The 27,974-nt window shown below is 39.9% G+C and overlaps 2 protein-coding genes across 4 annotated transcripts in view; one reads left to right on the plus strand and one right to left on the minus strand.

Annotated features, from left to right (window-relative positions):
- The first annotated feature begins 1,997 nt into the window (after positions 1 to 1,997).
- On the plus strand, positions 1,998 to 5,775 carry RPP38 (ribonuclease P/MRP subunit p38). 3 transcript variants are annotated; one of them, XM_072412804.1, is made up of 2 exons: positions 1,998 to 2,077; positions 4,134 to 5,775. In XM_072412804.1, exon 2 carries the CDS (start codon positions 4,165 to 4,167, stop codon positions 4,984 to 4,986), a length of 822 nt encoding a protein of 273 aa, XP_072268905.1. In that variant the 5' UTR covers positions 1,998 to 2,077; positions 4,134 to 4,164; the 3' UTR covers positions 4,987 to 5,775. The 3 variants fall into 3 exon arrangements, with proteins under 3 accessions (XP_072268905.1, XP_072268907.1, XP_072268906.1); XM_072412806.1 differs by lacking the exon at positions 1,998 to 2,077 and adding an exon at positions 2,124 to 2,144; XM_072412805.1 differs by lacking the exon at positions 1,998 to 2,077 and adding an exon at positions 3,301 to 3,382.
- Positions 5,776 to 10,932: 5,157 nt separating this feature from the next.
- The window catches only part of NMT2 (N-myristoyltransferase 2), a 37,649-nt gene continuing 20,607 nt past the window's right edge, over positions 10,933 to 27,974 (minus strand). Inside the window, exons 3-11 of the mRNA XM_072413421.1 lie at positions 25,404 to 25,547; positions 24,094 to 24,185; positions 22,751 to 22,867; positions 22,299 to 22,469; positions 19,894 to 20,002; positions 18,918 to 19,088; positions 16,343 to 16,510; positions 15,319 to 15,456; positions 10,933 to 13,729 (exon numbers count right to left, since the gene is read on the minus strand). Coding sequence (XP_072269522.1) covers positions 13,709 to 13,729; positions 15,319 to 15,456; positions 16,343 to 16,510; positions 18,918 to 19,088; positions 19,894 to 20,002; positions 22,299 to 22,469; positions 22,751 to 22,867; positions 24,094 to 24,185; positions 25,404 to 25,547 — 1,131 coding nt within the window. The 3' untranslated portion in view covers positions 10,933 to 13,708. The remainder of the gene's footprint in view (positions 13,730 to 15,318; positions 15,457 to 16,342; positions 16,511 to 18,917; positions 19,089 to 19,893; positions 20,003 to 22,298; positions 22,470 to 22,750; positions 22,868 to 24,093; positions 24,186 to 25,403; positions 25,548 to 27,974) is intronic.

Consider the following 27,974-nt stretch of genomic DNA (forward strand, 5'->3'; position numbering starts at 1 on the left):
TGAATTACTGGTGTGATATCAATGGACACAAGGGGGTCTATTTATGTCCAGGGTTTGCTGGACATTCCTTTTATGTGTAATTTTAAGATTTTTGTAATCAGTGATCCCAAACAAAAAGCAAACAAGATTGGTCCATTAGTTGCCACAGTACACATAAATTGGTAGCCATACACAATAATGTGGTGGCTGATGAATGAACCTTTAAACAAAGATTGTGAATGGGTTGAATTCTCTTTTAAAAGTTATGGGCAAAAATGAGGGACTATTTCTATAAACTACAGGTGGAGGAAAATAAAGCACCTGATAGAAATTTACAGATTACACCCAAAGCTCTGGGGCTAAGGAATTCATTGTTTTGACCCCCTTGCCAGCCATCTTTGCTAATGTTCAACATTACATATGCCAATATATTAGGCTGTTACATATGGTTCTCAATAACAATACAAAAATGCCCATGTGTAGTAAAAGAGTTTTAATAAGTCAGTGCAGGAAGAGTACAGACAAAAGGAAGAAGTTCTCCTGTGAATGGACATTCCTATGTTAATTATACCTGAAACATCACGTGAGCCAAGAGCTGGTATATAGTGTTATTAAAAATTTTCTTTCCCATCTGTCCTGACCAATAGGTTATTGCTGTGTGGAAGAGCCAAGATCGCGTGACCTTGTTACAGGCCATATTTTTCGATCAGCTCATGGGCTTTAGACACATAGGCACTCATCGCATCTTCCTTAGACATACCTGAAAAACAAGTCAGAGAAGTCTACACAGGTAGAAATGTTTCTTTAAATTAAAAGTACAAAGGTACAGATATTCATACATGTTTTATGTCAATATGATACATCTTTTGGCTGTGACTACAATTCATGCTCCTTTCAGAATGCCTTCCATTTGTAGCCACCGCATCATGCTAAAGAAAGTTGGGGCTACAAGTGAAATCGCCCACATCCATGATACACAATGCAAGGATTCATGGGACATGTAGTTTTCCTAAAGGCAAAAAGCTAACATGGCACCCACTTGGCTGTAGCCAGAAATAGTGAAAAAACATTTGGGAGCAGAAATATTACTTGAAATTATTGCATGTAGGTCTGTGACTTTAGATAAACCTTTCTTACCTTTTTAATATGTGGGAACCCTTGAAATAACTTTCAGGTCTTTAGGGGACCCTTGCTATATTTAATATATCCACAGCTCATAGTACATTGGAGTGGTGGTCAGTAGGTAGGATGCCTCTTACATTCCTGGCCATTGGGAAGAAAGTCAGCCTTACAGATAGCCAAAAAGATCATTGGTGTCACCTAAACTGACCTGAGATGCACAAAGTGTCTATTGCTTAAGGAACCCCCAGCAACCTCTGGAGGAACCCTGGCTAAGAAATGCTGCTTAAGATCTTCAAGCACACTAAAACATTCCCAAGTGGAACTCCACAAGGTTTTTTGTTTTTTTAACAGTATGGACTTAGTGGTGGGTGGATAGTCAACTTTTGATCTGATTTAGGGTGAATCATTTTCTGGAATAACATGCTACAAGTTTCAACATGGTAGTTGTTCAGGTATAGTAATGTTATTATATCTTTGTACCGCTGAGTTGTTAGTAGGCAGTTCTGGCTACTGAGTGTATATTTATTTGTGTTTATAGAATATTACAGTCACATAGACATATATGACACAGTGGTGTGGGTAAAAAAGGGGAAATTTCTTACCTTTCTTTAGGTTCCAAGCGTCCCACTTGGCCTTGCCCTTCAGATCTAGCATGCCAGGACACTCTGCACAAACAAAAGTTTTCATTAGTACACAACAAAATAGGCAAAAAATGTCTGCACAAAATGTTCAGTTTAACTGGGCCAGACACCACTACAAAACTACAGCTGGTGCAACCTTAAAGGTGTTTTCAGATAGACCTTTGGTCACTTTGGTGACTGTATATGTCAGTTTTTAGGTTTACAAAAGGTGGTAGGACTTTAAATGCAATCAGTTTGATACTAATTAACAATAAATGTCCCTGCAGGCTTATTGGTCCGGAACAGGTGTTGTCTGATTGGCTGGGAGTCCAACACGTGCTGTGTGTCTGAGAGAGGTAAGTTTGTGGTACGCTCTGCGGGTCGGATGATGAATTGGGGCGGTTGCCAGTGACAACACATACGGTGGGGGAGCACATTAATGCCCGGGAGTGTGAGGATTATATGAAGGAGGCAGTGACGTGACCTATAACGAGAACCTGTTTTGTGCTAGGCTGACTAAACCCAGGCGCTCTGAATAGACTCTTACTGTTATGTGCAGAACGGGAGATGAGGGGAAATGTACATTGGGGACACCTATTCTAAAACAACTTCCTTTCTATCTGAGTTTCCAGGACAGGAAGTGTGCAGTTTTCCCAGGGGGGACACAGCCTGTAGTGATGTAAGGCAGCGGAATCTGTTGGGGGCCCAGGCACAGTATGATGGAGTACTGACACAATGGCAATGAGCAATATATATCTAAGGAGGCCAGCAATGGCAATCCTTGCACCTCTCCCATGACAGGTCTACTTTAACCTCTTTTGGATTCCCAGTGCTCACTTCCTGCAAGTGTTGTGGTGCTGGGACCTCTGTACTGCACAAGAGAGGTGAAGGTTCCAAAATGTTACTTTAAGTTTGGGGTAGAGAAGTGATTGGCTAGAACCTCTGCCCCACTTTTCCCTCACTTCCTGTCCAGGTCAAAATATCATCCAGACAGGAAGTGAGGGAAAATCTCTCTAATGGACCTTTTTTGGGGAAGCAAGGCCAGGGGAAACCCACACAGGATCAGGGAAAGCATACAAACTCCATGCAGATAGTGTCCTGGCTGAGAATTAATCCTGGGATCCCAGTGCTGCAAAGGCCAGAGAGCCAACACCTGGGGTGTAGTGGGATGGGCATGCTGTGTCCTCCATGTTTTCGGGGCATGAGGCATGTACATAACAATAATGCACTATGCATAGCCACCCATATCACTGTGCCCCCTCTTTTTTTTATGACTACACCTCTGGCTAACACCCAGGGTGGGAGAATGGTGAAAGCTGCATTTATTTTTTATATTTTTATGGAATGAACCTCTCCCCTTCTGCCTGTACCACCTCCGCTGAAAAGACTGAACAGGAAACCCACAGCCTCCTGGGATACATACCCCACAGATCCCAGACAGCTTTGTGCTGCTTCGCATGCCTGATCTAGAGTATGCATCATCAGGGGCTTTCCTATATTGTAAAAATAGAAAGTATTCCATCACACACATGTGCAGTAATGAGCCCATGGTAACACAGACATCTTTATCCTGTCCAGGTTCTAGCTTCATCCATCTTGATTGGCCAGAATGACATAACTCCCATGCATGTGTGCAAGAGCTCATTCATTCCGCCAACAAGGTATGCTGAGCTACGCATGGGCATTATAGGGAGAGATAGCAGACAGGTAGCTAGATATTGCAATCATAGGCTTGTCTCCTCACAGTCTTTTAGGTTTAATTTCAGGGCCATAAAGAAAAGGTCATTTTATGCTGCTGACCAAAACTCCCCGGCTGTTATTGTGATATATCGGCTTCACGGCTTCCTGAGCTACAGATCTGCAGTGAGCATAGCAGTGTTTATCAAACTTTTTAACATGGGGGAACCCTTAAAATAACTTTCAGGTCTATAAATACTATATCTATAGCTCACAGTATATTAGTGTGGTGGTCAGTGGGAAGAATTCCACTTACATTGCTGGCAATTAGGAAGAATGTCATCCCTACAGATAGCCAAAAAGATCATTGGTGTCACTTAAACTGACCTGAGAGGCTCAAACTGCTCATTGCGCAAGGAACCCCCAGCAACCTCTGGAGGAACCCTGCTTGAGGAACACTGGAATATGGAGATAAGGAATTCTAAATCTTATCTGGCATTTATTTGACATGCTTGTTCTGGGGTTATGACTGATGACAGGCAGCAAGCATTTTGTAGGAAGTAGGTTGGTGCAGCTCAGTTCTTACATAGTCAGCCTGAAGCAAGGTCATTTTACTTTATAAGTTTGATTATTGCGAGGAGTGTTTTCTGGTAAAATGGTGCCGGCTGTGCCGATGTTATGAGGCTGCATTGTATTGGGAATGTGTATCGACTACATTATTTATGTGTGTTTTAGGTAATTGGTTTGAGCAGCGGATGGTATCATCATGGCCGCTCAAGTCGGCAAAGGTTCCATACGGAAATCCAAGCAGATTCAGTCCAAGACGTCTCTGAACAGCCCATTTGAGAAGCTATGGACGCCGGTGGTTGGACAGGACATGCAGTTCATACTGAAAACCTTAACTGAAAAGTTTACCCAGGTTGGGCTGAAGAAAATCGAAATCAAAAAGAAATTTCTGAAAAAGGGCAAAAAGTCAAAAAAAGACGGAACAGACGAAGTTCCTGACCCGGGAGAGAGACCTGAGGGAGAGAATGCTCAGGAGGAGCCCGTGAAAGGCGGTTGGACTCTAAATGAAATCCGCAAACACCTTGCAATTGGCATCAATGAAGTGACCCGTGCGCTGGAGAAAAACGAAGTCAACCTGGTGATTGTTTGTAAATCCGCCAAGCCGCAAATGATCACCCAACACATAACTGAACTGAGCGCAAGTCGAGGGGTCACAGCCTGCCAGCTACCGCGGCTTAGCGAGAACGTGGCGCCTGTGCTTGGCTTGAAGTCAGTGCTGGCGCTGGGTTTCAAGAGAACCTCAGATATATTTCAGGAGGAAGTGAGAGCGATCACCCCGCGGGTGCCACCCCTTAAAGTACCCTGGCTGACCGACATGGCAGAAAATGCCAAAGAAAATAAAGGGGAGGAAGAAAAGTCTGTGGATGACAATACAAACAGTGCGACCTCCAGAAAACGCAAACATTCACAGACCAATGATGCTGGAGGGGTTCAGCTGCAGAGCCTGAAGGTTAAAAAGATTGTTCCTAACCCCAACAAAAAACGAAAACCTAAAGTAAAAAAGACTGCTAATAAAAAGTGAAAGCAGATAATGCTTAGCGTAACTTTATTTTTTTTCCTAAACTTTATTAACAATGGCCAGAAGCAGGCAGGTTAATGTGGAATCTGCCTAAAATGATTCCAAATGGAGCAAAGAATACTGAATCTGGCTTATACCAATTTACTTTCCCCACTGAGAGTGAAGACATTGAGGGCTGGCTGGGGGACAGACATATTTTTCTTTTCTGACTTTTATAGTTAAGCCATTAAAGTTAACATTCAGTTTGAAAAAGAAAAGCATTTTTTTAATGACCACAAAGAACCATATTGTACCATCTGTCTCAATGTGGTTGTAAAGCAAAAACCTTAATATTTTTTATTATTAATCAGTATTTATATAGCACCAACATATTATGCAGCTCTGTACATTAAATAGGGGTTGGACATGACAGACAGATACAGACAGTGACACAGGAGAGGTCCCTGTCCCGAAGAGCTTACAATCTAAGACCTTAAACTTTTTTTAAAGTTTTGAATGAAAGTGGGAGTATTGGGCCTCCTGTATAGATTGTATTGCTGTTTTCCCACCAGTGGGATATACCCTTAGACTTGTACTGGTGATTCTTGTCTGGTACAGGAAGTATTCTAAAATGTTTTTCACGGGAATAAAAGGTGAGGGTAATTCTTTCAATGATAAAAAAATGTTTAGGTAAGAACGAAAAGTATTTTTTTCCCACTTCCTATTGTGTCTCTGGAACTGGAAGTAAAGGGACACTGCAACAAAAAACTATTTATTAAACTATTATTTACTTAATCCAAACTAAAACAAGAAGTTTGTGTTTTGTATGTTTTAAATTGCTCACATTCCTTTTACTCAGGGCAGAGGAAAGGAAGCCAGTATGCGATCCAGATAGTTAGAGCTTACACATACTCATCATAGGACAGTTCTGGGCCAATCACAAAGCACCATTATGTCACATGATGGGAAGAGGCATGAGTTACTTGGTACCCCATTTACCTGGAAGTATCTGGCATCTTTTTTCATTCTCAGCTGCAGAACAGAGGGAGGGGAGTGTGCTGCTCAAGGTATAGGAGAGAACTGTTTGCTTTGCTTCAAATCAAGTAAAGATGGAGATTTTAGAAATCATTTAAGTATTTATAGACTCTCAGGCTGGTTAGATTTCGCTACAGTGCGTTAACTAAAGCCTAATGTGCAAAAGAAAAAAGCTGCAGTGCCCCTCCATCAATACTTCTTGTTAAAACAGCTCAGGACAAGAAATTGCATTGGGCCTGGATTGCATTTGTCTAGTGCAGCACCCATGTCATGCTGCATGGTATGGCTGTGCCACCCATTCTGGATAGTACCCCCAACATAGCATGGAAGCTGATATGCAGGTCTGTAAATGTGTACAAGCACTTTTTTTTTTTTTTAGTCCTGCTGTATTCAAATAAAGTGCACAGTATATTGCACATAACCCCTCCTATTAGCAGAGTGTATTGAATGAATTATAGGATGTGTGATTAAAGGTTAAAAAAAAAATACCATCTCTTGACATTGCTGACTTGGAAACTGTTAACAGTATTCTCTGAACCGCTGATCCAGAACAAATATGCACTTCTAACCACACTTAAGGTATTGCATCCCATTGGCCTAGCACCTGGCATTCCCAAATTTTGATTGAATGCAGGCCTTTATTTGGCCAGTGGGTGGCACTAGTGAGCTGTTACCTTTTAAATACCATATTACCTGATCATTTGCTATGCTATAAAGATTTAGGAGTTTTTTATTCCCATACCCATCATTTAAGTTTTTGGCAGCTGCCGTGTGCCCAATTCGATTGACTTTTGCTTCCAGGTTCCAATTCCAATTGGCTTTGCCCCAAATTGACCTTAGACTGTATTAATGACATATGACTATGGTAGGGACATTTTGATTGATTTGATTTAGATTGTGAGCTCCTTTGTAAGGCGCTGCATAATATGATGGTGCTATATAAATACTGTATAATAATAAATGATGATTGATTCTACCTTAGAGACTGCAGCTGCTTGTTCATCTTTCGGTTGGGAGGATGAGCAAAGTAAAGCAAACTAGTGCTTTAGACATAGATATGTCTCCACTCCAAAAACAAATCTTAGGGTTAGGCTATGTGCCACTGAATCTCCTTACAGAGAACCTTTTACTTTACCTATACATACCAAAGTGACGGCTTCACTGCAAAAAGCAATCCCTGACTTTTTTGCGAGGTCCTGCATATGATGTTAATATAATTTCAGTACTGCAAGGCATGGAGGAGCATGTGACACTTCTGTTTCAGTAATGCAACATGGCTGTTGATTGGCTCAGTGCTGTCACATGGGGGAGGCCTTAAATTTGAGCCTTCCTGTCTGGTAGACAATATATTGGTTATGATGGTAAATAGTGCTGCTGCAAAGGTTATGGTGAGGTGGGCCAAAAGGAATGAAAAAGCTCTTCATTGAGCCAGTCCAGGTCTGGGGAGAGCCTTTTGCATCCTAAAATGAAGAATAAACCCTTTTGTGTTTGGTATTTGTGATAGAAGCCAGACTTGCATTTATACTTGTTATATGAATGGTTTTACTAGGCTTTGCAAGGGTAGTATAAACAGAGACACAATCTGTTAACTTTGCGCTTCACCCTGCATAAGGCTACATACACACGTTAGATTTTTGTCGTTGGAATAGATCTTTCACAATCCTTTCCAACAACAAAAGTGAAAGATGCATGAATGAGTGCTCTCTCCCCTTCACTTGGATTGTGGTCGTTCATCTTTTGTAGGTCTGATAGGACGAATCCATGAACGACATCAAATTCTCTTTGGATACCAGCTGAGGCGAGAATCATCTGATGTGTGTATGTAGCCTAACAGGGCCATGTTTGGTAACCACACTGATGTGGCCAGTTCCACGTAGACATGTGTTGCTTTGAGGTTCAGGCTTAATAAATACAATTTGTACGGAGAACAGTCCTAAAAAGGAAGTTTGGCCTATTAAAGAGTAACTAAACACGTGATACTCACCTATTCCAGTTCCTTTGTTACTGCCATCTTTTCTCCCTCTAGACAATTTTTGGCTGTTTTGGGATGATGTAATGGGAGTTCAGTCACGGAAGCCAAGATTGCTGGGACAAGCACAGCTCAGCAAACTTTGACAGCTTGGATCTGGCCACTCAGAGCAGAGAAAAATATTGGACATTCTATTAAAATAATTCTCTACTTAGCCTTGTATTGAGTCCCAAAAAACTGTTGCACATACTTGGATTCCCTTTACTCTCCCCACAGCTACATAGACTGTGTGACTTGTAGCTTACACACCAATGAGGACTCTTTGCACCCACATATAAAAGCCAATTAGCTGTCTCTGGCACGGTCCCATTCCACAAACGGGACTGAATCACGTTTCTTCATACCCAGAGTATCTCATTTATATATCAAATATAATACATTTTTTAAGGTAGCTGGTTGCAGGGTGCTGTGCTGAAATGGTGTACACTCTGGCTTCCACAATGCAAGCCTTAAGAGGTACAATTTTCCTCATCCCTCCATATTTCTTGGCCAGCTTTATCTATTTACTCCCTGGAATGTCCGTACGCTCATCACTGAAACTGGCAGGATCTTCTGAAAAGTAGGGACACACCTTCATGTGAAGAAAGACTGGTCAAAAGATTTGGGTAGACTGAACCAGACCTTGCAGGTGGATTGTAAACCAAGATTTGAAGGGAAGTGGTCTCCAGGTGGAAGTTGACGGAATGGAGTAACAAAAGAGAAGAAATCTTTAATGTCTTCTGTGGCTGCATTGAGATATTATCAAGAGCAGGCCTGAAGAGACATTTTCTTTTAAAGGCATTGGGACTGATTTTTTCTTGAACAAAGGTTCCACAATCTGGGATTTTAGACGAATTGGCCTCCAAATATGTACTGATATGTGACACATGAAAGGAGAGAAGCTTCCAGCGAACTGTTACATTTAAAGTTTAATGCTACAGCCATCTGTTCTACAAGTTTAATTACCAAGAATTTAATCATTCATGGTTAGACTTTTTTAGTGGATTTTGACCTATTAAATGGTTCAACAGGTCACAGCCAGAACCGCTAATCGACAATGCATCTTCCACCAGGAAGTGTCTGGTTCAGACTGTACAGATCTACAGTTGTAATGAATGAAGTCTATATAAAATTCTTACCAAACGCATATTATCTAAACCAAAGGCTAATAAGTACTGAGGGGAAGCAAATTATAACAATGCTTCCAATATCCTTAGATAAAAATAATTGGGAAAGCAGATGCAAAGGGAAAGTTTTTGCAAGCCGGGGCTAACGACACTTCTATAAAAAAACAACAGTCTGCTCTTCTAGTTCTCTGTTGGAGTGGTCAGCAATAATGACAATATGCTGCTTTTTAATTTGGGAGTAATAGCAGAAGGTTATGAATGCTCAGGTTTATGCCTATTAGTCAAGGACTGGGACACTTCAGAATTAGAATTCCTGCAACTCACAGCTCAGAAGCCACTAAGGCCATGGTGACAAAAAATTTGGAGGAAAAGAACCGGGAGTGTGCTGATAGTCTCTGCATTCATAGTCAGCAAATTACAGAGCTACTTGAGTCATAAGGTCTTGCATGCTCACATTAAAGACCTCAGCCCACTTTATTATAGACAGCGGAGAGTTCAGGAACAGAGTTTAATGTGACTTTAAGCTACAGCTATCAGCAATGTGAGTAGGCACACTGGAGCCATTAGCACACTAACTGGCTGGAAACAGATGTGTAGTAACAACATGGTTGTAGGCTTAGCATTAACTCATGATAAAGGGGAGGTATTAAGTACTTATGAAGCCCAGACAGCTGGTAGCAGATATGGCTCACATGGCTAAACCCTTTTTAAAGCGGACCTAAACTCAAATTTTTACATTACATAAAAGGGTAGACAAAACTTTTATATAAAACAAAAATATTTCTTTTGAACTACAACACTCCTAAATAGGAGCACAGAGCCTCCCAGGATACATACATCAGACATCCTGGGAGGCTCTTGGCTGCTCCTACGCATTCGCAATTTCCGCATGCATACAGAGGGCTACATCACTCAATCTTGCGAGATAGGGTGACGTATCCTGTGGAAGGAGGCTGAAGATAGAGGCACCAAGAAGAATTCCAGGGCAGCATGGGATCTGATCGAGGAAAGCTCCAGTGTGATCGAGGGATCTGCAGAATTAAAGGTAAATGTAATTTTTTTATTTTTCAGTTTGCTTCCACTAAAGTGGCAACAGCAGAGATCCTATCGCAGTGTTGTTGCAGGGAAAGGGTGCAGAACATGGATCTACCATCCCAACCAGTGGCTGACTTCAGCAATCAATCCACAAGCTGCAAAAAAAAAAAAAAAAAAATGGTGGAAATAAGGAAAAAAGGTGTCCAATTGGCAACAGCAGAGATCCTATCGCAGTGTTGTTGCAGGGAAAGGGTGCAGAACATGGATCTACCATCCCAACCAGTGGCTGACTTCAGCAATCAAGGAAATAAGGAAAAAAGGTGTCCAATTGCCTACACAAATGTTGCTCTTGGCGTTCAGCTCACTAAATGTGCTTTCACAGACGGTATATTTCTTAAACAATGCCAGCAGCACTGTACCTTGAAAACTAATTTTCAGAGGTTGATGAGTGCCTTATACAACTTCACACTCCTGCAACATCCAGTCCGCCTCATGGTGTTTATAAAGGCAATGGACCGGGATGTACAGTTGCATTTGAAGAATCAAGGCTCCAGCAGCAATGTCAAGAAGGGTCTTGAAGAAAATAAAAAGTTAGCAAAAAGTAATCTTTAAAACAGAAGAACTGGGGAAAAGATGTTAATTTTCTTAGGAAACTTAGTAATAAAGAATGCTAGCAGTAGAAGTGTCCAATTCCATCCAAGTCTACAGTACAACCCAATGGTTTAAGACTTGCAGTGTCCCTCAATGGACATGAAAGAGGAACAATTTGCTTAACAAAACTTTATACAGTGAGACATGATTCAAAACATACTGAAAAACAGATTGAGAATTTACATACACACTATAAACCTTTCACTTTAAAGACATTACAGATGATGTATTTGATATCCACAGAGCATGACGATCCCATAACCATAGCATACAGTGATCAAATATTCATTAGAAGCTAACGGTTCATTGTTACCTAAATCTAATTCAAGTGTCGTGCCTTTTACTCAGCAGCCTGCAACCTTGATATTGGGGGACTAAATCTAAATTTCAATGTACGAGTACTCACGAACTGAAGATGTGGCTTCCCAAAGTGGAGCCCAACCTGCAGGCCAAGATGTCGGTGTATTCCCAGTTCTTTCAGACTAGATCAGTGTGGTACCTGGAACAGTATGAAAAGTATTCCAGGACTGTGGCTCTGCAATATAGGACTTGTGAGAGAATACCTGGGAATATCTGTCCTCATTGGTCATGTTCAGGGATGTACTTGCAATCTTCTATATACAGTAAGGTGGCTAACAATACTTTAGAAAGGCTGCAAGGAGCCATCTTTTCAAGTGTGGGATCATCTGACACGATTCTAAAGGTGTTTTTATAGCATTTCTTTTGGAAATTTATAATGCACACACCACAGGAATTTCTATTGAAATACGACTTTATTCTGGTACCTTGATTTCCACTTTAAATTGCCACATAAACGTAATTCATGCCTGCCAGAATGCATGAGGAAAAATTTAAAGACAACACAGTGTTGCTTACTAGTCAGTCTTCCCAGAGAAGCTACGAACAACAGAAAGTTCTTTTCCAGTCCGCCTTGAAACTTGGTATTCAGGTAAAAGTTGCACTTTAAAGCTGAATTCTGAGAAAGGATAACAACTTTGCTAAGCCTCGTTTTTTTAAAGCAATGTCTTGAATTAAGGTATTCCTTACCTTGCTTTTTTGTGAAGTTACTGCAATTTAAATATCTTGTGACATCATCAGAGGGTCCCTCACAGCTGCACCCTGTGGGAAGGGGATGGCAGTGCACCCTATGTCCTGCTTCCTGTATATATACACACTCCATAAGGAATCTCTTCATTCCCTCTCTGCCCTGATTCAGTGTACAGTATTCCATTGCCTAGAAACTCTGGTCCATAACAGCTCTGAGCAAGGCAGAAGAGAGTAGGGATCACAGTACAGCAATAAAATTCCAAACTTCCTATGCCTCTGCTTCATTTATAAATCCATTGCTCGATCCTGAAAGGTACTGACAGGGGAGTTCTCTGCTCCCAGTCCATACATCTTCCTGCATATCATTTTGCACAGTGTACAGAGCCCTGGGCAGCTGGAGAGTAGTACTCCTGTTTCTTACTATTCTTGATCTCCCTTTGCTATCCCAGCATAGCCCTATCCCTGTTTGTCAGATCACAATGGTTTCTAGATGAACAGATATGTCAGCCTTGTACGTGCTGTGCTACAGAACTGACAGTAGTAGTAGTGCAGATAGATTTAAAAGAGCCCTGGGCTGTGCGAGCAGCCCCAGGAGAAAAAAAACACCATGTCATTAATGCAGCAATAATTTGGAAATTAATTAAAATCACTCTACTAATACTATCAGCCCTTAGACAGTCCAACCGCGACTCCCCTACACAAAGCAGGGGCCTGGCTCTCCATCCAGAGGTCCAACAAGCCCACCCCTGAACACTGCTCTGACCAACAGGACAGAGGAAGAGAACTATTAATGTGTTCAAATGCGGAGGAGGTTTTGGCATGTTGGAGCATTGTGTTGAGCTGCTTATTTGTGTAAGCCATGGTATGACTCCCCAGTCCATAAGGTATTTTTTAACCCTTACTGCAGCATTTAGCAATTAAAAAAATGAAAAGAGCACCATATCTATAATTGTACATGCAGTTTGACCGCATTACAGTATTACTAAAGGTTAATTTGGGCTTTAAAACATAATAAAGTGACTGGTGAGAGGCTTTTGACCACAGGAGAGAAACACTGACCAAACAGGTTACCTATTTGCCTACTGATGGAATGTCATCGTACACAGAGGATTCTCCAACTACAAACCGAATACTCAATATACAACTTAAGGCAACACTGGAAGCGCACCTTTAATTTTCTCCCTATATTTACTATAAACATAGCACAAATCGGCCATGGCTATTATTCTGCCACAAACATTGAACTTTTCACGCTGATGATTATAACACTGTCATTATCTTAAGCGTCCCTCAGCCGACAGAGCTGAACAAAAAAAGCAAAAACAAGAGAAGAGTTCACGTTCCCCTTGCAGACGCCCAGAAAAAAACTGGCCAGCAAAATTTTGCAGAACAATTTTTTTTTGTTTTGGGAGGAGCTGTTGAAAGCTCTGCTGCCTCAAATCGATGTGTAGTAATAAATCTGCACGGTTTATGTCACATGCATTCCGAAGTTCTGTCAATAAAAATGATAGTGAATTAAAAGACCAAATGATCTCTCATGTCCTTGAAAAAAATAAAAACAAATGTTTCCAAATTAAAAGGAATGTGTGCTTCAGTTTATTACTTTTTTTCTGTATCAATTTTCAATCAGTTTATTGTTTGAATAATGCATGTGCGCCATGAGGGAATGACGACAGCGCTGCATGAAATCTGTGGCGCTTGCAGTAAAATCCTGTTGGGCTGCTCAGCCATATTTTTTTTGTTCTTCGTCTCTTCTGGTCCTTTCATCTCCCACGTTTTTTGTGCTTGTCCTTCCTGAAGAGCAGCTCCGGTACGTGAATGGGGCAGTCTCGGATGCAGAAGTTTACTGTAACACTAGGCCCACCTATAAAGAGACAATAGCATCATTCTAATGGCTATTTACAAACCTGGTACCCAATCTGTGGCCCTCTGGTGACCCTCAGGCCATTTCAGAATTCTTTGTTGCTGAAGAGGGATTGAGGGAGTACAGACTTATCAAAGGACTATACCGGAAGTGACTGTTAACAGTCTCTTCTAACATGTTCCCTGTCTGTGATGCTCCCTTGCTGATCTGTGTCTGACAATATTCCAATATTCTGTACAGTATTCTCCCCAGAATTTTTTTTATAATTTGGGTGGGTACGACCCCTGTATTGTGACCCAACAAGGAGCTGGAAGAACACAGCTGTAGTATATTCAATGTCTCCGATCATTTTCTGTACATTACAAACACTAAACAGCGCTTCTCTGACGTCTTTTACAGACCTGACGAACGATCGTAATACAAGTGAAGGGAGGAGAGCGCAGTGGAGTGCCTGGTATTCTCCCCCCCCCCCCCATTTCTCCTCTCCATAGAGCAGAACAGCTTTGTATGTACAGCGCTTTTTCAGTCTTTTGTTGCTGGAAGGGAACGTAAAAGATTGTGTGTACGTAAACTTTCACGATTCCTTTCAAGGACAAATGACAGCATGATGCATGAATGAGCACTGTACATCCTGCACTGTTCTGCTCTATGGAGAGGGAAGAACAACAGAGTGACACCCTGTTGCGCTCCTTCCTCTTCACTTTCATTCCGATCGTTCCTCGTCCACCGTCTGTGGATGCGCCAGGACAGTCATTCGGACAACAGTTGCTGTACACACAAATCATCTGACCAGTGTACATAGCCTAACACTCTTTATGTCCTACAACACAGCTCCCCCACAGTTGCAAAAGATTGAATAGGTAAACTGCAATACATGACATTTTTAAAGAATTGGACACATTTTTATTGTTAATTGAACTCTACGAAAAATGTATGCATATATTTATTAATATTATAAATGTTCCACTTTTTTTGGCATCCAGCATGTGACATGCAAACAAAAGCTGCTTCTTGCTTATCTACAGCTGCTATGTAAAATATACCTGAAAAGCAGGAAGTGTAGAATATATGGTTAATCACCAGCTGCATAGAGTTTGTATGTTCTCCCTGTGTTTGTGTGGATTTTCTCTGGGTAGTCCGGTTTCCTCCAACGTCCCAAAAACATGTAATTAGGTTAATTGGCTTCCCTCAAAAATTGTCCTTATGATGTGTTAATGCCATATGACTCTGGTAGGGATTGTGTGCCCTTTGGGGGACAGTTAGTGATATGACTAAAGAATTTGTAAAGTGATGAGTAATATGTCAGCGCCATACCAATACATGTTAAAAATAATATTAAAAGTACAAAAAATGGAAGTTATCTGAAAGGTTCCTATTATTCCACATTAAAACCTGTATTCCTAAACCTTTGTCCAAATCATGTTTCTAAGCTTTCTAAGCTTTAATAAACCGCTTTACATTAAAATCAGTTAGAAGAGTAAGGAACTGCTTGCCTAAAGCTTTTTACTACTTGTGAAGGAATGCACAGAAAAACAGAAGCCTTGACCAGACCCCCTTGGTAATTTGGCACAACAAACCCCGCCGCTCACCTTTTCAGACTCCATAGGAGGGCATCTCCAGTTGAACAAGTAATATTGTAAGTTGCCATCCCCAATGCCAAACTTCAGCTTTTCCAAAAAAGTTTTGTTTTCCATCAGATCCAGAGCATTAAACACATCAAATCCTTTCTGTTACACAAGAAAAAGACTGGAATTAGTTTGATACAGTTTGATGAAATGACGTCATAAAAAAATAATTTATTTTATAGCTAAAACTTCAGTTTAGATAGATGGAGGAAGTACTGAAATGCTACATGCAAATTCAGCCTGCGTGTGAATGCTTACTCCTCCTTAATAAGATTTATTCATGTAGATGCCATTATGGAGGAGAAGGAGTTGGTGTCATGTTTTACCTGTATTGCATAAAGAAGCACAGATACCTTGTGATTGCATTGCTGAGCCTAAAGTAAAGTATGTACTAAAGACAGAATGGTTTATTTAAAAGAATAAATGTTACAATGTTAATAGGAAAGAGAAAGGAATAAATAACTTGTTTATTAGGCTCAGCAACGCAATCACAAGGTGTCTGTGCTTCTTTATGCGATACAGGTAAAACATGACACCAACGCCTTCTCCTCCATAATGGCATCTACATGAATAAATCTTATTAAGGAGGAGTAAGCATTCACACGCAGGCTGAATTTGCATGTAGCATTTCAGTACTTCCTCCATCTATCTAAACTCCATCTATCGCAACAGGGTGTCACAGTTTGTATTCTATGTCAGCAGTCACAGGCTGCATACACATGTGCAATAAACGGCACCCTGCGTGCTCTCCCCCTTCACATGCAATACGATCGCTTGTCGTCCATGGATCCGCCACGTTGGTTCGGAAGATGGGCGCTGTACACACGCCAGATTCTTGTCCGATATCGTTCAGGAGCCGATTATCAGACGAGAACCATTGCAAGTGTGTACGTAGCCTAATAAGTGTTAGACAAGGATATGTTATCTCTCACACTGAACAATTAACAACCATGATCTCTAGCTCAGCCACATGGTGACAATAACTTACTAATTTGGCGATAATGAGCGCGTCATTCATGAGGTCCAGCAGCGCAGTCTCTGTGTGGACATTGTAGAAAGAATAGGCTGCTTTCAAAGTTTTATGCAACGGGTGGTGCATCACTGTGGAGGGTAATGTGTAAAAACTCAGGAAGTCTGTTAACACACCGTTTGAACTCTGCAGAGAGAAAAAAAAAAAGAAGAATCACACATATACACAAGATTACCACGCTGCAACTCAGCAGAAGTCCAAGTTATTCCCTAAATCTTGTATCTATATATTCTTTCCAACCAGCAATAAAGACCTCTGATATTTCTGTAGGCGCTTCCTCTATTTGCTGCTGCTCTCTATCATTTTTCAGGGTAACTGTCCCTCCTATTGTGTGTTACTTCCCCCACCTCATAGATTGTAAGCTCTTCGGGACAGGGTCCTCTCCTCTCCTGTGTCACTTTCTGTCATTTGCAACCTCTATTTAATGTACAGCACTGCGTAATAAGTTGGCCCTATAAAAATATGGTTTAATGATAATATTCATAACAACTGGTCTTGTATCCATAGTTTTTTTTGTTTTTGCCGACAGCTTGAAGTGGGTACACCTACTAGGTCCTTCCCACAGCTCAACTCTCTGCACAAGCAACACAGATATAATGTTACAGCTACTTTTACAAGGTATTATTTATGGGCAGCAAGGTTTACTTAGTGGCTAGCACATTCCCTTAGCAGCACTAGGTCTGAGTTTTGAATTTGGGTCAGGACACTATCTGCATGGAGTTTGCAGGTTCTCCCCGTGTTTGCATGGGTTTCCTCCGGGTACTTCGGTTTCCTTAGGTTAGGTTAATTGGCTTCCCCTGAAAATTGTCCTTAGACTGTGTTAATGACAAATGACTATGATAGGGACATTAGATTGTGAGCCCCTTTGAGGGACAGCTAGTGATACAATTATGGACTTTGTGCAGCGCTGCGTAATATATGGTCACTAAATAAATACAAGTTAATAATAATGATTTTAAAACGCATTTGGTGCACAGAAAGTGGATTTAAAACCTTTGTGGCTACCGAAGATTATATTTAAATGATTTTTTTTTTATTGTTCTGGAGTCTAGCTTCAAGCTTTTCATGACCAATAATACATAGACCTTTAAGTAGCGCTTATAGAAGCAAAGTCCAATCTTCCCACTAATGCACTGAGCTGCAGTGGATTTTGATAACAGCAGCAGCTGCATTGCCTGAAGGAAAGCATTGAAAATCAAAGTAAGGTAAACTGATCACTCTGAAGTTACCTTACCCTACACCTTTTTCTAGGATACCTATGTGTTTCAGGTAGATCATGTTTTTCTATTTTCCCTGCTGACTCCACCCACAATAAATAGTCTACAATTATTTCTGAATCAGAGCAGACCGCAGTGCAGGATACATACTAAAAATTGAGCTTTGTCACTCTCTGTACTCAATGCAGAAATGGCAGCACACTGTGAGCCTTTAGATGTATCAACAGCTCTAGGCTTTCTAATGAGTGCTTTATTATCAACCCCCTCAAATTAAACCTTGGTTATTTGTCCGGCTTTGCCTGGTTCCTGCTTCTGCTATCTTGTTTATGATGCGCTTAGGTCATAAACTGAAGGATTGCCATAGAATTGGATGATTGTCAGATATTGGCACTTGATGTAAGTTTCATCTGAATATTTTGTTAATGTACACTTGGGTGTTGGTTAGATATTTGTATAATAATACATTGATAAATGTGTTCTTATGCTGTAATCCTGTTTTGGGTATGTCTGTTTACTTTTAAAAGTTTCACAATGATTACCTCCTGATGAAGTAGACAAAGCCGCCCGTGATACGCGTAGTGTTATAATGCTTTAAGAACTTGTAAATCAGTCATATTGTGTTTGTTGGTTTTAAATGTTTTTCTCAGATTACTGGCATTTTATCTGTTGATAATTGATTGGATGCCTAAAGAGTCCCATGTTTCTGGGTATACCCATCCAAAAAATAGTACTAGTTAAAATATCCAGGCTACACTTTCCTTTTTTGATGTATTTGTGCAAGATATGTTATTACTAACTTAGCATTAGTCTGAACTCCAAGTAGAACAATATCACAAATTAAAAAAGCCCTGTGTCAAGACTTTTTTTTATAGTTTTTTGCAAGAAGTGCAGGGACCTGGATTTGACTTGGTATGAAGCTCTGGCTGTCAGCACTGCAGAGCTCAGACTGGGGAAGATTGCAGCAGAACAAAGGACTAATCAGTTGTGCTGCACTATAAGAAACATGGTAATAAGGAGAAAGAGCAGGGTGAAAGTGAGATGAGTTATCAGTCTGCTGCTTCTTTTTTCACTGTTCAGGGGAGGATTCAGGTCGCCTGTCCTGCCCGAGAAAGCTGTAAAAATCTCAGGACTGAGGAACCAGAAATGCAAATCATTTGGCATTTGATACAGCAACACCCTTATGTTGTATACATTATAGATTTCACCTGTGTGTATTGTTTGGAATTTATCTGTATATTTTCTTTATATGCGATCATTACTATCTAATGGCATTTTACCTTTTTACATATATAAAAAAAAGTCAGTTTAGTAATCACCTCTACAACATAAGTGTCTATAATATTATCCTGAGGGAGAAACCAGTGTAACACTTCCTCTTCATCCATCACAGGAGCCAGATTAAATTGACTTAAATAGTTTTTCAGCAAGTGCTGGACCATACTGACGTCTTTCCTTTCCATCGGCCGTAACCCGGAGGTCTTTGTTGTCTGATGAGAATGGAGAAGAGAAAAGAGAAAGGTGAAAAGAGCAGTGCTATTAGCAGGATACAGCACATTAATTCCAGAACTAGCTCTGGAGGAGACTATAATTAGAGCAGCATGCAGTAATGAATGGTTTATGACACTGTTGTCAGACTGCTCTAATCGGCTATCAAGAATCCACTCCATAGCTCATTGTGTTTACAAAGGTGCATAACCTGGCTGGCGCTCTGGCATGCTGACCTCATGGGAACTTTGACTAGACTAGACTTGCACCATGTGGCTATGTAAATACATTTTTTTCTTCCTGAAGCTAGTGGGTGGAGGAGAATTAAAGGGAACGTTCACTGGTTACAGTATTTGCTAAAAGGGTGCATGCCAGAACTGCAGAAGACCTCCAGACAAATAGAAAATAAACAATGAGCCCAACTTATATTGGAAAATTTATTCCAGGTGCAGCAAAACAAAACATGTCCAGTGTCTTACAATTAAATTTCTTTATTACTGAATTCAACTAACCAAAAGAGATTGAAATCAAGTGTTTCCATTGGTTGTCTGAGCATATGAAGAGTTTTTAGAGGCCTCTTAATTGATTTCTGTCCAGATTTTGGAGCGGGTCATTTTTTGCATTGACACCTACCAGATTAAGTGGTAGAAAAAAAAGCTCATTTGTTGCTTCTATATATATACAATGGTTATTGTCCAAAAATTGCTTCCATAAGTATGGGTAAATAACAGGTACACAAAAAGATACAAGCTAACAATATAAAGACATTGGTAGGAGTGCTTGCACAAATACATATTCAATTCTTACATCAGGAAGTCTGTACAGCTTCATAGTCCTTTGTAACGTCATATTCCTACTAAGGTGAGAAAACTTCACCTCTACCAGTTTTCTAGGGTTTAGGGAGCGGTGCCAGTACCTGATGAAAAAGAACATTTGTTACTGGTGTGTGTTGTTTCAGTCTTGTCTAAGCCAGTCTGAATTTTCCCTGCCTATGAAGAGCCAGAATTTCCCAGCAAGTTCCAGAAATATAAGTCCCTACAGCTCCTTAACAAGTGGGGAGCCATAGTTTGTCCAAGTCCAAAATATTTCATACTATGTTCAAAATACATCACTTCTGACTTCCTCCCTGACTTTTTTACCACAATATATCTTTCCAAAATCGCTGTTTCGGAATATCTCATGGTTCAGCCACATGACTTCTGCCGATGGGAAGGTTTCTCTGCTTTAACATCAGCCCTTAAGTCCAGGATTATGAGGCTAATAAGACGTATTTTTAATAGCCCAGAAAGTGTGAAATAAAATGCTTTAAGGGTACAGAACACAATTCATTTTAAACTATAGTTTAATGGGAAAATAGGTATACATTAGCCCCAATAATAAAGTAGTATTTTATATTTTAAAAAGTGTACAGAGAAGATTTGGAATAAATGCCACAAAGCAGCACCAATTACTTTTTTTTTAGGGGGTATGGGGAAATCCCTATTAACCTAAACTGAACCTGGATGTCGAGCCCATCGCGAGAGCACAGCTTGCCCAACCATCAATATGGCAGCTCGTAGGACTGCTAAAAAGAAACAAGCAAAATTCCTTAACCAATTAACTACAGATTTCAACAAGCATGTGGCATGAGCAAGGATAGCGGTTGTTCTGGGTGGTCCATTGGAACCTTGGCAGCAGAAGAGACTTTCAACTTCAAGTGTCCTTCCGAAAATAAGTAAAGTGATGCTATTCTAGGGGCACAAATAATTCTTTTACTATTTATAAAGTTACTTTCCTTTACTTACACACCATTATGCATACAGGGAATGACACGTCCACTTTTATAAATTAGTGAAGAGGAGGCAGACAATACAGAGCTGTGCTCTAAATCCAACTCTCTCTGAATTATGATGGCGGTGAAGAACATTCCCAGTATCACAGCTCATACATACCAAGTTTCCCTTTTTGTTTGAAAAGTGCTTTTAAAATCCCAGTCACAGGCAAACCTGACTTCTCTCTTCAGTACACTGAATTTCTACTCTATGCCAAGGCCCGCTGTTTATTTGTGAAGCTAATCTATAAAACAAAGCCATGCGTGGGAATAAAGAAGACAGGGAAACTGCACTTTTTTACCCGAACACCCAGTCCAACTTTTAATACGCTGCTATATATTTTCTTCAGGTCTGTTTTTTTTTTTTATTCATAACAAACCTAACTGAACGTTGTATTTTCTTGCGATTTCACAATTCTATTGACTAATTTAGGTAATACAATGTAAAGTGAAAGAGGGCTAGCTATTTTATCTTCTTCAGAAATCCTCATAATGTCTCACTCACTATAGTCATACAGAGACAGTGTAATACTCATTTTAAAGTGACATCCGCACAGCCCCTCCAACCCGAACCTACAGAAAAGAAGCTCTCCAGCATTGTCCCTCTGCAGGCTGTGTAAAATACATAATGCTTTCAAGCACAGGAAGCATGTGACATCCCTCCCATGATGCAGTGCATAGGTCAAGCGCCCAATAGCCAGGCCATAGAATGATCATATAACCCCAGCCAACATCATATACACATGTTGGAGACATAAGTATCATTAGATCAGGTTTGTGTTTAACATCAGAGTGTTAGATCAGGAGTGTTTAACACAGACACCGAGCAAAATAGCACGGTTTCTTTAAATGCTTACTGAAGCGGATGTCTTTTTGCACAGTGCCTCAGGGCTCTACAACTTTAGGGCAAAGCCACAGCCACACATTATTCTGGTATAAAATAAAACAAAATGCATAGGCTATAGTGGAATAGTATGTGGACTTAACTCTAGTGGACAATGCTTAGCCCAGAATTTTGAGAAGTCGGGCCCTTAGTTAAAGAACAAATATCAAATGTCTTCTGGATGGTCATGTGGCACACAATGTCCTTGTCTGCTCTCTCGGCAGTCCTCAGTGATGCAATGCAATGGTGCAATGAGAAAGAGCTTCACAGAAAGTGCGGGATGCCTGGGAGGTAAGTCAGTGACACCAAACACAACTAGTACTATTTAACCAAGGAGGGGACCAGCCTAGATCTCGGACTACTGAGTCTATGGAGGATAGGTGAAGATTGCAGCAAAGCTGCGTTTTTATTTTTTAGAGTAGCAAGGCCACTGAACTTTTATTATAACATAAAATGCTAACATTTAATCGCATTCTGCTCCCCCATATTGGTTATGGTGTAAAGAATAAATGCAGTTACCTGCATGTAGACACGGGTTTTGGTAAAACAACCCCCGCTGTGTACACAGCTTGAAAGATTCCTTCTAGATTGACTCTCCGTGTGATTTCTCGGATGAGAACAGGAGCAACACGCTTCGACCGTAGCTTCTTATGGACGCAAAGGAAATTGACCTCTACCATCTTCTTTACACTGGGACAACAGAAGGGTAAAAAGAATATATTAGAAACATCTCAGTGTATCCTTACATATTTAACCATGCCCATTGTTGAGATATTTTACTAAACTTTGGATGCAAATATAAAGTATCACAGGGTTAAAATACCACTGAACATCACCGGTGCTGCCCAAATAATACATAGGCTTGCATAGAAAAAAAAAAAAAATCACAAAAAAGGTTTAAAAGTGTAGTTTCCTTCAAACTTTAGACGGAGAAAGGATGAATCTGATGACTTTTAATTAGTTTCACTTACTTGTCATAAATACGGATATTAGCAGGAACGGCGCTTATAAAGCCCACTAATTTTTTGTTGGAAGACACTCTGACTCCACAATGCCATTGGGATAACCATCCAGGGGGACGTAGTGCCCTTTAAAAGCAGAAAATGATCACAACAAAAACAAGAAACATTATTCGATGCTGGAAAAAAAAAGTCCAGGAAAAAATATATTGTATAATTTCACTTGGTAACGCATTTCACAGAGTCTCCTCTGAGATGCGTTACCAAGTGAAACGATATAATACACAATAATTCTGTGTGGTAAAACATTTATTTATTTACCCCCCTTGACTATACTGATATTTCACCCATGTTAACTTATGTTTGCAATCAATAAACTATATATTTTAAATTGTATCTAATTGTGATATAGATATATTTATAAAAACTCATTCCTTGGTGCCAGGTTATACATATTCGTCTTTAGAGGGGTGTATGCCACAATTAATAGATTAATTGCCTTGGTCCCAGGCACCATATATTACTATCCTACCTTCTAAACATGTAGTGACAATATAAAGATAACTTTTGTGTTATGGAATTTTTCTAACATACCACAGCAAAAAATTATGAAAATATCATATCCAGTGTTCTCCCCAGAATTTTTTTTAAGCTGGGTAGGAAGAAGCTGTAGGCGGGTGGTGGCCCTTATATTGTGACCCAACTCTTCAGTAACCACCCAAAATCAGCCAGGTGGTTACTGCAAGTGCCAGGTGGTGCACCCAGCTAAAAAGTGCTGGGGAGAACACTGATATTTACATACACCTTTATTAGAAACAACATTACATCTCAAATGAAAGTTATACGTCAAATGGTAAAAAATAATCTTGGTTACTGTCCACCAAAAAAAAATGTTTATTCAAGCTTCATAGTTAGTTCATAGATAGTTCATTACCACCAAAACAGGGGTCACTGGATGTGTTTAACAGATAAATACAACCACTTCATCAATAAAAGTGGATATTTAATGTTAACAGAAGTACATGATTTCATTTCCATTGGGATCATCAGCAAAACATTTTCTTTTAAGATCTGAAAGGTGGGAAAGATAGTGGAGGGACTCCACCTTGTAAAAGATAGCAACATGTATGGTAGAGACTTAGGCAACATTAAATAACCACCTCTCCTGAATAAGCTGGTGAATGTTGAGTAAACCATTGAACCCACCTATGGTTTGTTGGCAATGAACCATGCAGCTTGAATAAGCAAATTGTTTTGTTTATCATATTCAGGAGTATTGAATTCAGTATCTTTTTTTAGCTTGATCCAATACTCTACACAGAAGAATCCCCGAGGGTTGATACTTTTATACTCACCACTGTAAGAACTCTGGTGAATAGTCAAATCTGAACATATTATCATCATCTTCCACATAATTCTCATTCAGTAATGTGTATAGTTCTTTTAGCTGATGAAAGGAAACACAAAGAGAAAAGAATACAAATTGATATGTTTAAAGCTGACAGAAATGGAAAATAAAACTAATGGAGCATTTAAAAATATAAAATAATTTGCTCACTTTTAATCTGTAAGGCTGGGAACACACCTGCAATAATTGTCATTGGAAAGGATCTTTAACGATCCTTTCTAACGACAAAAGACTGGACGATGCATGAACATACTGCATGAAGTGCTATACATACAGAGATGTTCTGTTCTTTAGAGAGGGAAGGTGTGAGAACGACAGGGCAGCTTCCAGCTGCACTCCCTCCCCTTTACTTTCATTACGATCGTTCCTCGTTCATAGATCCGCCAGATTCTTGTCCGATATATATAAGTAGTCAGGAAAGATCTTTATTCATAGAGTGCACAGATAACCGTGATATATAAAATGCTGTTTGGACTATTAATATATAATAGTATATTCTTATAACCCAAACTTAAAAAATGAAAACTTGTCACATTGGAAAAAACTGAGTACACCTTTACATTTACAAAAACTTAAAATCCATAACATTTAAGAAAAATAATCTACAAGTGGCTTAGATTTCAAACTGATTGCTAATTTGTGCAGCACTGGCCTGCCCAGCAGATTTATTCTAAGAGAGAAACCCTGGGTGCTAAAAGAAGTCTGCAACTCTTTCAACAGCTGGTATCAAAGTGCATGTATCTACAATCAGTAAAATATTGCAATAATTTAGCTTGCATAGGAGGCGTGCCAGGTAAAAGCCGTTGCTGTCTATTAAGAACTATAGAGCACGACTGCAGTTAAGGCTAAGGACTGTTAAATAAAGATAGAATTGTTTAGCTAAAGTCACAGTAGACATGTTTGGCACAAACCAAAGCTAGCATTTTAAGGAGTACTCTATACCATCTGTGAAATAAGTGGTTTTGCTGCTTCACAGCCTGGATAGTGTGTATTTATTAGATTTGATTTATTGAATAGTCCACAGCTGGAGAGGACAGACTAATATGAGCGAACCTAGGTGATCCAGCAAACCTGGGATTGATCTGGTACAGAACTGAAAATGTGCTGATTAATATCAAATGATTTTAAGGCATCTATTCCAGGTTTGCTAGAACACACAGGTTCTCCCATGATCAATCTTCTCCAGTCTAGGATAGCTTTAATAAATCAGGCTCATTGTTTCAATAACGAGTTCTGCAACAGTGTCAGATGACTTACCACCTCTGCATTACTCAGATCCAGAGTGTCCCACATAAAGCCCTGGGGCAGCGAGTATGGCTCTAGGCGAATGTTGTCTTTGTCAGGCTCAACAGGACCATGACAAGTTACAGTTTCATCTGAAATACAAGTGGATAAAAAAAAAAAAAAAAGATGTTTTTATAGTAAAAGTAAAACAGGTCAAAAAAAGGATATCTGGCATATAACTAAATTGTGAACCTTCTAAATTAACATCACATGAACAACAAGTCCCTGGACTTCCCAAGAGGACCAGTAATTCACATAACATTGTATGTTCATGGACTTACAGAGATGAATAAGACGTAAAGCAAAGTGTTTGAAATACTTTTCCATAATGTGCCAGGTTCACTCCAGGGACTCTAAAATAAAGAAGCTGCCAGTGTGAATAGAGGAGGACAAAGAGATTACTCTTTTCATAGGAATGCTTCTGTCTAAAGCTAATTCTGCTCATTATATGGCTGCATCCTTCAGTCTAGTCCTTTTAAAGTATGTCCAAATCAGGGATAAATTTAGACATAAGGACAAAATAAAAGATCATTTCCACCCAAAAACTGGTATTTCACATTTTAGGAGTCTAATAACCATGCAGCAATAATAAAAATAGCTGTACATCAGTATGATAACAGTGGAATACAGAAGTATATTGTACCTTCAGTGAGATCCAGAACCCATGGGGTAGAAACCTTCCTTTCATGTGCTCTGCCTGACCTTCTCAGTGACCTTACCCTCATGTAAAGTTACCAAATACTCAATTAGAATGCAATTTGCTCTTTTGTGGTCCCAGAGGACAGGGAAAAAAAACACAAATGGAAACAGAAACGATTTTCCTTCATTTTCAAAGAAGCCAGAGAGAATCTAATTTTGGCTCAGAGGTTTGTCAATAAAAGCACCTTCGTGCTGCAAATCACAAAATATCTGAGAGAGAGTAAGGCACTCCAGAGAATAACGCTACTACCCAATAATGGATTTGGCTTCTTACATTAGGAAAAAATATTTCCGCTTGTTATCTGCATCTAAGAAACCAGTTATATGGATTTGGCTAGAAATGTGGACGCCCCTTTATATTATAGGGTTCAGGTGTACAAAGTAAACTACATAAAGAGCTGGTTTGGTGAGTTTAATGTAAGAAACTCGAAATGCCCGCTGAACACATTCAGGATGAATTGCCAGCAGGTCTTCTCATTTAACATCTGTACCTGACCTCACAAGTGCTTTTTTAGCTAATTAGGCAAATTCCTATAGATGCACTCCAAATACCTGTAAAAAGTCTTCCTAGAAGAGTGAGGGCCGTTATAGCGCGTCAGCACCATATTAATAGCTGGTTCGGGGTGGGACAAACTAATATGGGGGCGATGGTCAGAGGTCCATACATGTTTTTTTATTATACAGTCTATATCTAAAATACAGCAACTGCTTCTCATCTTTAAAATACACAATATGGTTCTAGGTTTTAAAGACAGACCGTACATAACTAAATCTGAATTTATATTAGCTTCATGTAATTCCATCCTGTAGAGCATAACTCAAGTAAAAGATCAACGATCACTGCTCCCATGTTCTATTACACCACACAGTATTGTGAATCTATTAGTCTAGGAGCCACATTACACTGGCAATCCTGTTTTCCTTGCTTTGCAGGAAACAGAATGGAAATAATGTAAAAATGTGTATCTGCTGCATGTGATGATCCCTTGTCAATTGGAAGAGCAAGGTGGTACTGTGGTACGGTGGTACTTTTGTAGCAGTGTTGAAGATGCTGATGGGTCCTCCCTGCATATACCAGAGATCCTCTCACTGGTGAAAGAGACAGGTTCACTAGTGTGATATTACCCTATTACTCATTGGGCCAGATTCATTACAGCTCTCCAAGGCTGGAGAGGATACACTTTTATCAGTGAAGCTAGATGATCCAGCAAACCAAGAATGCTGAATACATTTGCCATCAAATAGCAAACGACTTAAATCCAGTCCAGGTTTGCTGGATCACCAAGCTTCACCAATGAAAGTGTATCTTCTCCAGTCTTGGAGAGCTTTACTAAATAAGGTCCATTGAATACAAATGATCTCTGCCTGCAGCCAACAGGCAACAGTGTACCCATACCATTATAATTAGTTAAAAAGACCCACAAAAATATCAGATCGGTTGCAACCAATCAGATTGCAGCAGGTCAAATGGTAAATATTGTCTATAGTAGCTAGCTTTAGTGTTCCAAATCCAAAGGGTATTATTAAACAAGATCTATATATTTAAATAGGCATTGAAAATGACAGACAGATACAGACAGTGACACTGGAGGAGGAGAGGACCCTGCCCCAAGAGCTTACAATCTAAGAGGTGGGGGAAGTATCACACAATAAAAGGTAGGAGGGTGTATGTATGTGTGTGTGTATATATATACATATATAAGTGCTAAAGTGTAATAGGATGACTTTGTAAACACAATTCTTCAAATTTTGAAGCTTGTGTTAAATGCCTCTGGCTCTCTTCATCTCTCCAAACCAAAAAAATCCTCTAAAGTTTTTCTAGATTACTTCTAAATCCATCCCTAA

The sequence above is a fragment of the Pyxicephalus adspersus genome, chromosome 5, assembly GCF_032062135.1.
Source record: "Pyxicephalus adspersus chromosome 5, UCB_Pads_2.0, whole genome shotgun sequence".
Lineage (NCBI taxonomy): Eukaryota > Metazoa > Chordata > Amphibia > Anura > Pyxicephalidae > Pyxicephalus > Pyxicephalus adspersus.

Excerpts from the sequence above, each read along its gene's own strand:
- RPP38 (XM_072412804.1), top strand. The coding sequence starts at position 4,165 with ATGGCCGCTCAAGTCGGCAAAGGTTCCATACGGAAATCCAAGCAGATT.